The following is a 16050-nucleotide window of genomic DNA, read 5'->3' as shown; positions in this document are numbered from 1 at the left end:
ATGTTGTATCATAAAAAAATAGAAATTGAAAATTTAGTCTGAAAAATACAAAAAAAAATTTAGGGGTGGACCACCCCTAACATTTAGGGGGATGAAAAATAGATGTTGGCCGATTCTCATAGATACCGGATAAGCACAAAAAATTTCATCAAAATCGGTCAAGCCGTTTCGGAGGAGTATGGTAACGAAAACTATGACACGAGAATTTTATATATTAGATTAGTTAATTTTGCCACATAACGTAATTCAAAATGAGCACTGCACGAATAAAGAAGGCTTGAAAACAAGTTTCGTTAATTATACCCTCTAATGTTTCAGGAATGATGAATCAACTTCCTAATCCACAGTAATGAGTAATCTCACTAATGGCTGACGTTCGATTACAAAAGAATTTCATCTTCGTTCAGACAAATATTTTCTTTCGATCCTTCTCAAAGTTCGTTTTTTTTTTGCTATTCATTTCATAAGATTATCACTCCATGAATAGAAAGGAGGGTTTACTCTGATTCTATCAAAAATAGAACGCCACCACGTGAATAAAAAGATGAAGAACACTATCATACTTCCGAATCTTTTCGGGAATGGTTTCATAAAATATTTGTTTTCTCCAGGAAAACGCCCAGGGGAAACCCGAACTCCAGCATTTTATTGCTTGATAAACGGATCCTCGCCTGTGAAGGAAAATATCTGAATCTGAAAAAGAGGTTATATCTCATGCCGATTCCTATCTAAATAAATCCCCAGTGGTTTAATACTTCCCCGAAATAAATTTTATGCCAGATTATCACTAGAAAGACGATGATTCTTTTTTGGGTACATTTTGCTGTTCGAATGTTAATGGTTTTCGTACACAAATACGCCAAAAGGAGGGTAATATTTTTCACGAATTTCACCGGAGACGCCGATTTCGATTACGCTTGAGCACTAAAAGTTTCAGTTTTTTTTTTAACGCAGAATCATTGAAGTCAATTGGTGCTATATTTTGAAATGGCTTCTGATTATACAGGGTGTCCCAGGAAAGTAGTAGTTTTTTCTTATGTTTTTTTTAATGAAACACCTTGTATTTTACTGCATATTCAGAAAGCATGGTGACAATGAGACTAAGTTTACCCGACATCTCATGTACTAAAGAAGAGTTTATATCACGCGACTTTCTCGCCATCCGTATTAGCCCTAAGGTGGTAAAGACTACCTGAATATGGCCAGAATGTGGAGTGTTGCCAGAACACTTGAACGATCAGTAGAAATTGCGAATATTACAATAGGGTCCACTTTCGTCGAAAAGATAGAAACACGAAATACTTCTTTCAATTTCAGCAGGTTTCGTATTGTATCGTAACGAATGAGGAGGCTTTTCGAGAAAATTTTTCATTTGGAAATTCCTTGAAAAAATCATTTCTGGCTTTCTGGAATGACGAACTGATTGAATCGGATTATAAAGGAAGCCACTAATTTATATTAGTTTATTCAAGAATGATTGACATCTCGGGTGGCTATGGAAAATCGAATTTAGGCTGGTAATAGTCCAAAGTTAAGATTTTGTGATATTATAGATATATCTATATGCACACGACGATAATTTGAATTTTGCAATGCTATTTATGTTCTTAATTGTACAAATTGGAAACATAATTGTACCTATCAATTTTGAATGCTGGGATGTCAATCATTCCTGAATGGACTATACTTTTTCGCTTTTTGAACTGACCACTGATTAAGTAGATCCCTTTTAAAATTTGCAGTTTCTAAGATATTTCGCTTTTTAGTAAATTTGAGGGTCTCGGAAAAATCTCGATAACTTCGAATGGCACGAATTTGGTGGAACGATATTTTGGTTGTGAATACTGAAATAATGGAAATAGACACTGATTCTATCAAAATTATTCCCAACTCTTCTTCAGAAATGAGACAACGCATTGACGACTCATTCAAACTATAATTTTAGCTTATTTCTAATGGCTCACCCCGTATTTCATTTTTGCATTCGATATCAAATTTTTCCAAGGTGATGAATTTTGCTATCGAATGCCAAAAATTATTTTCAAAGTAAAACGCTAGTTAAGATATAATTAGAACAATTCGAGAAAGAAAATGAGCAGAAAATCAACAAACCTCACTGAATAAAATCGAAAAGAGATGTGAAACAGGTTATATGATTTTCACAAAAATGAGTTTCGTAACCACGACACATATTTCGTTATCACAATAGCATCTTCAGGTGGGTGAAGGTAAACTGTCTTAGTTTAGTTTAGTTTAAGTTTTCCTTCACTCACCTGAAGATGCTATAGTGATAACGAAACACGTGTCGTGGTTTGAAAACTCATTTTTGTGAAAATCATAAAATTTGTTTTTTATATTCAATTATGGATTTTCATCGAGTATCGGCCACATCGTTCCAATATAATAATCATGTAACGAAAACCCTCACGATGAACAAAACTGAAAACAAACTACAATTCCCGAAAGATTCCCGCAACATCTACTGCATACGGCGTTATCTATCATAATGAATTACAATCCAAGTCCGAATCGAAATGATCCCTTCTATATCATCGCCTCGAAGTAGCCGTTTCGTGCCTAAATTCTTATTTCTGTAATATGTCATATCTCATTTTTTACCAGAAATAAATTTTGCAGATAATGCTGACATTCATTTTCATACGAATACATTTTATTCCAGTCAAAGACCCTCTTCAAATGGAAAATTATTTTTGATTTATTTGAAAATGTTGAAAGTGGTTATCGTGGGTTATTCTTGAGAGTAAGATGTAAGCCGTCGCAGTCTTTTCCATAGAATTATCTGAGCTGTTCAGAATTTTACATGATCATTTTTCTCTATCTCTGAAATGACTTATTTATAAAATATCGATATGTTTCATTATCTCTTCGTTAAACAGGAATGAATTTTGGCATTTTCCATCATCAGGCCAGCTGAAATTATATTGAATTACAGAAATTATTTCACAGTGTTAACATTAGAATTATCATAAATTTATTAAAAACATAAATCTTTTTTCCTTATCTTAACAACCATTCCTAAATCAAATTTTTATTATTGAATAATAAACGTCTGAAAAGAGTAGCTCTAGTGAAGGAAATATAGATACTCTAGCCGAATGTAGAGTCTATGCGTGAAGAAAATTCCTTGCTATTTACAACAGTTTGGCTTGTCAAATCCCACAATTTTGCGTATGTTGAAGGGGAATCGTAGTTTAAAAACCTACAAAACCAGTACAAGACCTGAAGCCGACTTTTTGTATTATTTTCGTTTCAATCGTAACCTCACACTTTATTGTCAAGAAAGCATAGAAAAATGGCGAAGTTGGAGGTTCGGATTATGCCCGCAGTTATATCATACTAGCGTTACCACTGCGACCATGTGTGACGTTGGGGCAAATCACAATCATACTGATTATGACGTAGTCCGAATACATACTTCCGAAACTCTTTTTTAGCCTAGTTTCCATGTATCTTTCTGCTTTATACTATCATAAGTTTGAAGTTCATATGGATAAACCGCCTATTATTGGGGCATTGGAAACAAATATTACTTGAATTATGGGCCAAATACCGTTCAAAATGTTATAACATGCCTTCGTAATTTCCGAGTAGGACATGTGGCCGAGGTTGAGCCAGACAATTGAGAGAAATGGCGCCGAAAAAATAATTGTAAAGAACGACATTTTTCGTATAATAATAAAAATGAATTGATATGATTATCATGCATTCATATAAATTTTTAGAGCAAGTGTTTCAATATAAAACAACCATTTCATTTGTACCCCGTATAAAAACCGAATAAATATATTTGAAGCTTACCTGGATGGGCAGTGTCGACAATGGAAAACAGCGTTATTTGAACCATAAACACAGCTAAGGACACCTGAAAAAAAAAAGTTGAGTTCATCTTCAAAGTGTAGTCTCTTTCAGTTTTTGATATCCCATAATGGTTGCTTTTGTCAGATAAACTTATAACTATTTGTATCCACTTTATAAAGTGTATATTGAACATATTATGACGACTAGGTGATATTAACCTGATGTGAGTTGCCTTCTTGTTGTTAAACTTTCGAAACTAAGTTGTATTTTGATAACTATTGAGAGGGTCCTTGTTGGTCTGGGTTAAAGAGACTCAATTTAACAAAATGCCGACGTTTCGATTTATTCAAAATCGTCTTCAGGGCTTTACAATAGATGATACACATTAAGACGCTATTGAGAGGGTCCTTGTTGGTCTGGGTTAAAGAGACTCAATTTAACAAAATGCCGACGTTTCGATTTATTTAAAATAGTTATCAAATTAAAATAAGGTCTTTAAAAATATATCAAAACTAAGTTTTATTCCATCTGGGAAATTGTACTTCGTAGACACTCTTTGAATTCATAATTTCGGACAAAAATCTCAATATATGATCAAGAAATCGTTCTGTACCGCAACATTCAAATATCTCCACTGTCAGTTTTCAATCAGTCTACCTCGGATGAGAAATTGAGCATTGAATGATAAAATCTACTATCCGGAAATCAAAAAAAGTATGAACCTGTAATTTTTGAGATGTTTCCTTCTGCAACTTGATATCAGAAAAATGATGATACAAAATAAAAGCCAAAAACACATCCTACGGGCGCCAATTTGAATACTATAGAGAAGAATGAATTTAATGAAACAAAACCTCGTGTGAATTATTTTTCTTATCTTTGGGACGGTTTCGGATCGGTCAAAAGTGGTGAAACAGTGGTTAGCAAGGTACACTCGAGTGAACTCGAGTTCATGTTGAATAATAAATGAATGTGCGAATGTTTTGGACCGATCCGGGAGTGCTGAAAAGAGAACCCAAACAGGCCAAACGCCAAAAAACATGACGTCATAATATGTCTTATGCGGCATTGTACAGGTATCTAGTGACGGGATCCCGGAAACCAGAAGAATTAAAGAAGAAATTGAAGAATGGTGGAAATGACTGTCTCCTACGATGTTTCGTTTTTGAGTTATTAGTGGAAATTGAGATTTTGACGATTTCGAAACGGTCACATAACTATTTTGTTTTTGAATATACAGGTCTGGAATTTGAAGCTTCTACAGGCACTCTTTTGCTTATAATACTGGCATTCTGTAAAATTATCTTATGAATTCTGAAAAACATTTTTTCCCTTATACATATATTTCTAGATTCAAAGATATCAAAAGTGATTTGAAAATAATATATCTCTGCTTTATATTTCAAAATCTACAAAATAAAACCTTTCCGTACTAGGTTCAAGTTTCAGACCTTTAACTTCGAAAACAAAGACCTTTTCTGAGCTTTTCGCAGTCAAAATCTCATTTTCTGCTTGGAACTCATACGAATCATCGCAGCAAGCTACGGATATCACAATCCTTTATTTCCATGGAAAGAATCTCGAAATATTGCCATATCTGTTTCGCTCGGAGAACACATTACTCCTGTACTTTCCGGGATCCTCTCACTGGATATGGAATTTGGGACACCCTGTACTCTCCTGCAAAGTTTCATAAATATCCTCGTTTTCATAACGAATATGTTCACTTATTTCTATACATTTTCCCAACCCTGTAGATGCATTTCATTCGTGAACATTATGCTCCAACGAAGTTGCTTACAGATTTTCATACAACAAACATGTAAATGGGCTCGAAAAGTTATTATGCTCGCCTTTCGCTGAATTGATGCGAAAAATCAATAATACTCAATCACCAAAATTGTCGTTGAAGTACTCAACAAATCTGCGAAGTGAAGTACCAAAATGGTAATAATCATGATGATCTTAACAAGGCTACCTATCACCCACTTGTTACGGTGTTGCAGTTGTAGTAATTATAGATTAATTGCTTTCGAGGATTATTCAGTTTAATTGTTCAATAAAACCGAATGTCACAGGATGAATTTTTCGCTCGATGTGGATTTTTTATCTATAGAATTCAGTGTTGTATTTTATTATTCACGTATTCGTCATCTGCATTACTATATTGTTCATTTTTTTCCTAACAAAAGAGACCATTTGACTATTTATGTTCTATTTTTGAATTCCAACAAGATTACGGAATAAAAGATATATTCGAGGAAATAAGTATAATAATTTCGTTTATCCTTGATAAACGCTGATCTCCAATAGATTCCGTTTTGAATAAGCAAAAACTCCAAATGAAGCTAACCATACATCGGTCTAGTAGCACATTACTTCGATGTTATGCTAAGTAAGAAAAACTGCTTCAAATAGAGACATCGCCACACTTATTTTTTCTACGACTTGAGCAAAAAATTACATTTACGTACTAATTTCCTAACGAAAAGTCGACCATTTTTGAAAGCACGTACTTTTCATCCGAATACTTAAATTTTTCGTCCGCAAACACTCTTCGTCCGACTGTTCATTTCTAAGCAATATTAGATCCCAGGACTATTGAATCAATTTTGTGAATACAGAATTTGATAAAAATTCAAGTGCCTGTGTCGAATTAATTCTTTACGAAGTCAATTAGATACGTGGTTTGTGTGTTATAGGCTAATATAATAATAATAATAACGAATTATGTAATAAAAATAACAGAACGAGAGACAAAGAATGCTACAGCTTACCACTACCTCGACACTCTATAGCAGAAGTTAACTCTGTATGTGGCCTGAGGAAATATATAAAAAATTAAAGCCGAAAAAGCAACAATAATTCATTTGAAAAGTCGGAAGCAACTTTCTACCGATCACTCACATCGTCTAATGGAGAAAATGTTACCACTAAATTAAACCATTGAACAATTCTGGACCGAACAATTATCTACAAAACCTCTGTTTAATGGAGATACCAGATAGGTTGAAGATGAAAAATCTGAAGCTCTGAAATATTACCCTATGCAACATGAATTAAGATCAGCTCTCAGGGGACTACACAACTGGAAAGCACCTAGACATGACGGTTAACAATGGATCAATAAACACTGTATCATGGATGACAAGTTGACCTCTGCAATAAATGATGTCATTGAAAGAATGCGAGTATTTCTAACACGGCAAAACATACTTGTTACCTAAAGACCAAAGAAATACAGAAGACTCAACCAAATCACATGCCTTCCAACTATGTATAAATTAATCACATCGTGCATTTCAAATCGAATTCATAACCATTGTGAAAGGGATAACATCGTCGCCATTCAACAGAAAGGATGCACCAAAGACAGCCAAGGAAGCAAAGAACAACTAACAATAGATTCGGTTATTTGCAATCAAGTGTTCTCTATGAGAAGGAATCTTTACGATGCGTACGTAGACTACAGAAAACCATTCGATTCCATGCCCCACAAATGGCTCTTGAGGATCTTGACGATTTACAAGGTAGATCCCAATATTTTTCTCATTGCATAAAATATTGAAAACGATTGATTCCTACGCTTTCTGCGATATCGAACAGACGAGTGTCAGGTGTGTTGTGCTAACGATAAATTGAGAATATTTATCGTCGTCAAGTAGGCTATGAAATTTTGAAGGCTGATGTTCGGTGGCTATGAACGTATGTCTTTCCTTGAATTACTTCATCTTCCCAAAATGTAAGCAATGATGACATTAACCTATATATCGTAATTTTGTACGGAAAGACTTTTTAGAAAAAGTTACCTGTAAATTTTACCCAACGTTCGAAAAGCATTTCTTTCATTGAGTAAGATGACAAGAATCCAAACAATCTGAGGCGGTTAGAAAAATTCTTCGTAAAAATTTTAATCGTCCACTATTTCCCTACGTAAGAGACATGAATCTTGAATTGATCGTGGTATTATGTTTTTTTTGTAAGAAGGTTCTAGCTACTTCAGTCATATGAATAAATCACAGTATCTCAATAATATGTTTATTAATTCTCTATAAATATTGAATTGATTCAGTCACTACTGAAAATACATGACTAAACTAAAAGAACTGAATTACATGAAAATAGCTATTGGACAATTTATTAAAATTCAATTCAGTTATAACGTTCTGCTATTGAAGTTCCATAAAAGAAAGTAGGTCCACATTTTGCCTTTGACTGATGCATACTGAACTCCAATTTTTCTTGGATGCTACAAGGTTAGGTAATCACAACCTTTTCAGTTTTCTAATAACATGTCAATCTTTATGGAAACAAATGGATATCATTTTTTCAAAATCGGGTGGCATATGCGAACGGATACTCCAGCCACTTGAGATAAAACCTGAACAGGTTTGTCGAGCTTCTGTCATCATGTTTTCATTATTGCTGAACTCTGGAGTTTTCTTCCTTGGTCGACCACTTCCTTTTTTGTTTGAACATACCTGTTTCGTCAACACATCGCAAAACAGTACAATGGCAAAATTTATACTTAATAATCTACAGCAACATAAGCTTCTATGAAGTCGCCGGAACAGAATATTTCCATTCTCCTTCAATTTTCTTCCCAATTTTGAAGTAGGATTCAATAGTAAAAGCCTTTCACACGTCCGTAAAAACCATCTTTATAATTTGTTGATAATTTTAATTCAACAACAAACCAAAATGCTAAAATGACAGTTCACCTGGAAAATAGTATAGCTCGAGCTAAGAATTACGTTTAGACACGAAATATCGACGTTCATATCATAGCCTACTTGACGACGAATTTTTTTGAACGCACGTTACATCTGGATATAAAAACTTATCAACGCTCCATACAGTTTTCGTTGGTAAGAAGTTTGAAATTTTTTATCTATATTTCGACGAGAAGTGCTGTAGTTATCGCACTCAGGAAGGTGTGATGACATTACTCAATTCGAAAATATGAAATACTCAGAAATGGAGAGTACTTCTGACTACAGGAGTACTCAAACCAGAAAAACAACTTCATCAATCCCATCTAACTAGTAATCAAAAGCTATTTCAACCTTCAAATTTCCATCAATAAACCAAGCCATTATTTTTACTGCAATTGAGGAAGTTAAAGTACACGAACACATCATCGCTTTCGGAACGAAAGTTCAGCCGAAAGATATAACCTTCTCGTCCAAACCGTTGTAAATACATTTCTGAGAGAAGAAGGAGAAATCGAAATCAATTCGCCGATTAATTACTCCATCAACTAGATGGATTCACATTCTTTCTAATGTGTGCCCAACAGTTCCGCATAATATCATTGAAGAAAAACTCAAAGCAAGTGGTTTAACTCTCATGTCATCAATTACATTTCCCCGGATTGAAATATCTCAACCAGAGCCATATACTGAGTTTACGCAGACAGGTTTTCATACAACCCATCTCATCTTTTCCTGAATTACCTGTCATCAACCATGAAAACAAATCATATCGTATCTTGATATCGGAAGATAAACTCACATGCTTTAAATTTTAAAGGGAAGGTCATGTCACCGCAAATTGTCAAGAAACTATAACAGAAACTTCAAACACCACCGACATTATCAATTCAATAGAAGAATTCATCACTCTCTTTCTAACAAACGACCACGATCTGAAATCAGTCCACCGATCTTGAATGCCATAGAAAAAACTGAACCTACTTTTGCCAAGCCTTGTGAACAAGTCCAAAAAAATCTAAAACTACCCAATCCCAAACATTACCATTGGACCACATTGAAACTCTTGTTGCCCCAGCCAAGAAACTTTTTGAAGATGTCCTTTCGACTTTAGTCAAATAATTTTTTGGCAAATTCCTTTGGTTCATGGGACCCTTTCAGCATAGCTCGCAGATATACTGAGGATATTCACGAACTTCTGGGTATTCTGAAAAAAAAAATCCGGTACTCATCGAGCGTAGCATTAAATCTAGAATTACAAGATTGAGAAGGAAGATAATGAAAAAACTCAATAACGAATTTGAATCGGGCTCGAACTTATCACTATCGGGGTCAGAAAGTGAAAAATCTTCAGAAATCAAATAAAATTTTCCATACCATGCCATTCATTCTGCAGTGGAACATAAATGGGGTTTACTCCCATTTAGAAATGCTGCAGCTATTAATGAAATGACATAAGCCCGTAATCATATGCCTTCAAGAAACAAGTTCTCTGACACCCGCAGTTACAATATGAAGATCTACAAGTCCTCTCACAAAATTAGAATCAATCAACTTCAAGCGTCAGGAGGAGTGACAATATTCACCCAGAAATCACTTGATGCTGAAACAGTTCCGCTTTCAACTAACCTAGAAGCCATCGATGTCTCATTGGCAACCCAAGAAAAATGTGCATCTGTAACGTATACGTTCCACCTACGGGGAAATGAACACAACTGATTTATGAATTGATTCACCAACTACCAAAGCCATATGTCATCCTGGGAGACTTCAATGCACATAATACATTATGGGGGTGTTTATCAACCACTCGTAGAGGTAGAGACCTAGAATCCCTAATCAACAATTATTCTGATTTAATACTCCTCAACACTGGAGAAATAACTAGAATAAACATCGTGACAGGCAATCACTCTGCTATCGATTCTGTCATTCGAATTTCTCATACTCTCTCATACTTTGTCTTGGTCAGTTTTGTCAGACACATATGGCAGTGACCATTTACCCATCATCCTCGTAGACAACATACAGAATGATCCACCTCCTTTTCAACCTATCTGGAAGCTGAAGAATGCTACTGAAAATGGCTGAATACGTTACGAAACCCTACTCGAAGCAAAAATTCCCACAGATTTTCCTGAGGAGAGTTCTAGTATTGATTTACAAGTAGAGTGTTTCTCCGAAAATATCTTACAGGCAGCAAACATTGCGATAGGCAAAAGAACCCGAATATATATATATCCTTCATCCTGTACCGTGGTAGACTGAAAAATGTCTAAAAGCAACTAGAGAATTCAAAACTGCCTTCAACAAACTAAAAAGAAATCATACCATAGAAAAAAAGATCGAATTTAATAGACTAAGAGCTCGTCAAAGATATATCAACAAAGCAAACGTTCATCATGGATGGAAACAGAAGGCACATCGGCGTATCATTTCTGAATGATAACGGTCATATAATTACCGATAGGCAGGAAATAACAAATATTTTTGCTGACCACTTTCAGTAACAAATAAGTCATGCGATTCACGAGGAAAAATTTCTACAAACGAAGGCAAGTGCAGAAAAATACCTGTTTGATATACAGAGTGATGAAGAAAATCCGCTGAACAATCTAATAACCCTCGAAAAACTGGAAGAGGCTTTATCCAAAGTAAAGAACTTTTCTCCGGGGCCCGATGAGATACCTTATGTCTTCCTGGTGAAACTTCCTGAGGTAGGAAAAGTATTTCTCCTTCATATTTTCAATGAGATATTTCTGTCCAGAAGATTTCCATCGAGTTGGTCACAAGCGGTTATCCTACCAATACCTACTTAAGCGAAATAAATCTCCTTCAAATCCAGACTCCTATATGCCATCAACTTCGCTGACATGTACCATATGTGCAAACTTCTGGGAAAAATCCTGAACTGTAGACACTTCCTTGCGGAAAATATCCTCATCATTCCCCAAAAAAGTGGTTTTCGCAAAAACCGCTTGACCACCGATCATTTGGTAAGTCTACAGTCTGACATACATGAAGCCTTCGCGAATGAAGAGAAACTCATGGCGATATTCATTGACATACAGTCTGGGATTCTTAATCCGCTGAAAAAATGGCAAATTTCATTTCATTTCAAATTTTTTGTGCAATAGATCATCCACGATTAGAGTCAACGGTATATTCTCAGAATCTAGAACCCAAGAAAACGGCACACCTCAGGGATCCGATTTCAGTGTGACGCTTTTTCTGGTGGCCATGAACGACTTCTTGAGGGGCATAAGAAGTCCAGTTAGGGGGAGCTTGTATGAAGACGACTTGGTACTTTATGAATCAGGAAGAAACATCTCTACAATTCCATCTCAATAACAGAATTCACTCAACAACTTATAGATGTGGTCGTAAGGGGAGGATTCAGTTTTCAACAACAAAAACAAAATGCGTTATTTTTTCTGAACAATCTGAAGATGTTACCTCCACTATAGAACTGTATGGGGAAAAGCTAGATTTCGTGAAAGATATAAAATTTCTTGGTGTTACATTTGACAAAAGTGGGGCACACACATCCGGGAACTAAAGAAATCCTGCCAAGTGGGATTGAACATGATGAAAATATTTGCCAACCACACATGGGAAGTAGATAGCATCACCTTACTGAGGATCTACCATACATTAATTCGATCCAAATCGGGTTACGGATCAATTGTGTATTTTACAACAAGACTCTCCTTGTTGAAATCTCTTGATGTTATATTCAAAACACGGCTATTAGAATTGCAATAACAGCTTTCTGTACAAGTCCCGTCGAAAGTCTACTCGTTGAATCAAGAGAACCACCACTAGAACTACGCCGTTTCATTTTACTCCTCAAATACTCAACCAAAATCTCTGCCAATGGAAATAACCCTATAATCACTACCACATATTCTCGAATCGTTTCTCTGCAATATTTGAAAGAAGAAGTAGCAAACCATCAGTACCGCTCTATGCCAGAATTAAAAGGATCGAAAATAACCCAATCTATTATCGAAATATTCTATCGGTGAACATAAAAACGCCCCATCCCTGGACGATTCCTCCTCCAGAGTTCAACTCTCACTGAATTTCCAAAACATGAAACTCCAGCAACATTCATAAGAACAGTCTTTTCTGAAGTAGCATCTAAATACACCCATTATCACCACATATACACAGATGCATCTAAATCTGACGAACACGTGAGAGCGGAGGTAGTCACATAAGTGGGAAACTATTGCTATGATCTATCACAAGAATTAAGTATATACACAGGGGAATTGTATGCTATAAAAAAGGTCTTGTTCACTCCAGGGAAGTAGACAAAAATGTCGTTATTTTTACGGACTCCCTAAGTGCTATAGAAGGATAAAACAGCTCTACCCCAAAAATGCATTGCTGAAGATCCTTAAACCTAAATTGGGAATACCGAGGGGAAAACTGACAAAGTTGGGTTAACGTGTGGCTATTGTTTGGGTTCCCTCTCATGTTGGTATAATTGGAAATAAAATAGCTGCTACCAGCCAAAGACAACAATTCAGAAACCCCGCATCACTAGAACTTTCAAGTGCCACATGAAGATTTAACATCGAATATCCGACTATTCTGCAAAAACATATGGAAGGAATGATGGCAAGCTATAGAAAATAAACTTAAGACTGTCAACCCAAACCTGAAACCAGTCTATTATGAACGGACGACACGAAAACATCAAGTCGCCTCAGAATCGGCCTTACCAGATTTACCCGCCAAAATCTCCTCAAAAACGAAAGCCCAGAACAGTGTCTAAGAGTCTCGACTTCTGGGAAAAGCGGCAATCCTCAGGACTACCAGAGAACATTCAAGATGCCTTGGATCCAAAGAACCTTGATTTGGTGATGAAATTCTTGAAGTCTATTCATATCTTTAAAAAAATCTAGGATTTTTCTTTTCATTTTACATGTAAATATTATACTGTACCGCTGGTTATAACCTTCGTGGTTGATGTGGTGAATGGTTGAATGGTCTGTGTTGAGATAAATTCATCAGAGTAAAGCAAAACCAAATCCCTTACTCATTCAGAATTCTCGACAACAATATATATATCAAATGCGATTGGTTTATTAGTCAACAATATTAGTGCTGGCGGTCAAAGTGTTGAATAACATACCCCAGCACTTTTCGACTGTGAGAACCATATTATGTACTTTGCTATTGGAACCTATATACTGTATATAAGCATCTTTTAGGAATAAGATATTTCTCTTCTCTCCGTTTTTAGTTCGTTCTGGTTTGATATTCATCGAGAGTATAGATCGACCTCCGTTAAATCGATAGAATCAATATACAGATTGTTTCACAAAGTGCGTTTCATTGAAGAAGAATTTGTCCAAAACCAACCTAATTTCCAACAGTCTGTTATATAAAATATATACATATGTATTACGTCTCAATTAGATCTAACCCTTTCCTCACTTAATGCGATTCTTGGATGATTTGTTCCTCGAGAGGAAGAGTTTCGCATTTGAAGGACACATGTTCTGCCGATCTTTCCTTTTCAAATCAGACGGACAAGTTCTTAGTCTAGTGATATATCTGATCGCTTTTCAAGAGGACCAGAAAAGATGCTAAGTGAATATGGCGAAAAACAGTCTTTTTTTGTTTCTTCATCCACTCAGTCATGCCCCTCTTGAAATGGATTTTTTCTCAAACCGCGAGCTCTGGATCAGCAAGGGGGAACTGTAAATTTTGTGATGTTAGAACACGGGTCTCCAAATATATCCACTTAAGGGCCACAATAGTTTTAAGAGGGCAAACTGTTAAAAATATGAGAAGGTTTATTCACCTTCCTCCTTTAAACTGCCTCATGACAGTTTTTATGTGAAATAATAGCAAATTTATTACACAAAAGTGTATTTACTTGTATTTTCGGCCCATATTTATCAATTTCTGAAAAACTGTTGTTTATTCTTGAAAGTCCTATCATGTTCTCAACTGCAGATGTGGAACTCAAGAATCCACTGAAATGTGGCGATTATCCAGAAAATACAATAATCACCCATTTTGTCACAAACGGTGAGATTTTTACCGAGGTGCAGTATCTGACCAGTTTGAATCTTGTACAAGTTTGCCGGATACTCTGTTCAGAATAGAAAGACCCTTAGGTTTATATCCGATACTGTGGATTTCGAAATATCTACCCACGGTGAAACCATAGGACGTTTATTTATTTTTCGTTACCTGTTATTCTTGAGCCTAAGTGCCCTAAGTTAAATTTTTGTGTATTGTGCATAGTTTCATGTCACTGGGAACAAGGTAAATATTTCCCCTCATTAGAGCTATTTTAACATTGTACATATATGTTATCAAGCTTTCCTTGCAAGTGAAAAGAAGAGAAATATCGATGATCACCTTGCTGTTAAGCATCGTGGTAAATAGCGAGGGTACGATCACCGCTGATGAGAAGTGATGGTGCTCTGATAAAAGTCCGAGAGTTGGCAACGAAAATCGGCAAAAGTTTTGTAATGGCGCACAATTATTTAGTATTGAGGATGTACATTAGTCAGCACCCACTCTCAAGGTCAGGTAGTGGAACACATAGCGGCGACGCGCTTTGATGTAGGTATATGAAATTACAACATACGAGGATGTATTGATATCTTGTTAGCCTATACCAGTTCAATGCATAAAAAAAAAATTTGCGTTACCAAAGCAAAAAACAATAAATCGTAAGAAGTGTCAGTGTGAAGTTTGAGGTCAAAAAGGTAAACCAGAGTTACTCAATAAATTGAAAGAAAGAAGATGTCCAACGAAATTGTGAAAATCGAAATATTGGAGTATCGAGCCATCATCAAGTACCTATATTTAAAAGGGTTTGGAGGTAAGCAGATTTACGAAGACATGCTTAATACCGTTGGTGATCAATGTCTTTCGTATGCGACCGTGAAAAATTGGACTGCAAGCTACAAAAGAGGTAAATTTTCCATTGAAGATGATGATCGATCAGGAAAGCCATTTTCTGTGTCAGTCCCCGGAAATATCGATGCAGTTCATGACATGATTTTATCAGACCGTCGAATTGGTCTGAAACGGATATCTGAAGCACTGAATATTTCATACGAACGCGTTCATTATATAGTTCAGGTCAATTCGAACATGAGAAAAATTGCTGCAAAATGGATCCCCAAATCTTTGAATGTTGACCAAAAGCGTGCAACGGTAGACGCATCGCGTTCGATCTATGCTCTATTTGAAAACGATGTAGACTTCTTTAACCGAATTGTTACTATGGATGAGACTTGGGTATATTTCTACTATCCAGAACAAAGCAACAATCAATGGAATGGCGACACTGTGGTTCTCCAAAACCTAAGAAGTTTCGTGTCCAAAAATCTGCTGGAAAAGTTTTTGTTTCAGTTTTTTGGGATTGCCATGAAGTAATCATGATTGATTTTTTGGATAAGGGTGGAAAAATAAACGGAGATTACTATTCGACTTTACTGACCGTTCTACAGGAACAAATCAAAGAGTAAAGACGCGGAAA

At 35.8% G+C, this 16050-nt stretch overlaps 1 protein-coding gene across 1 annotated transcript in view; it reads right to left on the bottom strand.

The window, feature by feature from the left end:
- LOC123314933 (suppressor of lurcher protein 1) overlaps positions 1–16050 on the bottom strand; it is a 723759-nt gene that overhangs the window by 660643 nt on the left and 47066 nt on the right. Inside the window, exon 2 of the mRNA XM_044900400.1 lies at positions 3820–3883. Coding sequence (XP_044756335.1) covers positions 3820–3883 — 64 coding nt within the window. The remainder of the gene's footprint in view (positions 1–3819; positions 3884–16050) is intronic.

Source organism: Coccinella septempunctata, chromosome 6, assembly GCF_907165205.1.
Source record: "Coccinella septempunctata chromosome 6, icCocSept1.1, whole genome shotgun sequence".
NCBI classification, from domain to species: Eukaryota; Metazoa; Arthropoda; class Insecta; order Coleoptera; family Coccinellidae; genus Coccinella; species Coccinella septempunctata.
Note: the sequence above shows the minus strand (reverse complement) of the source record. Positions and strands in the feature narration are given on the sequence as shown.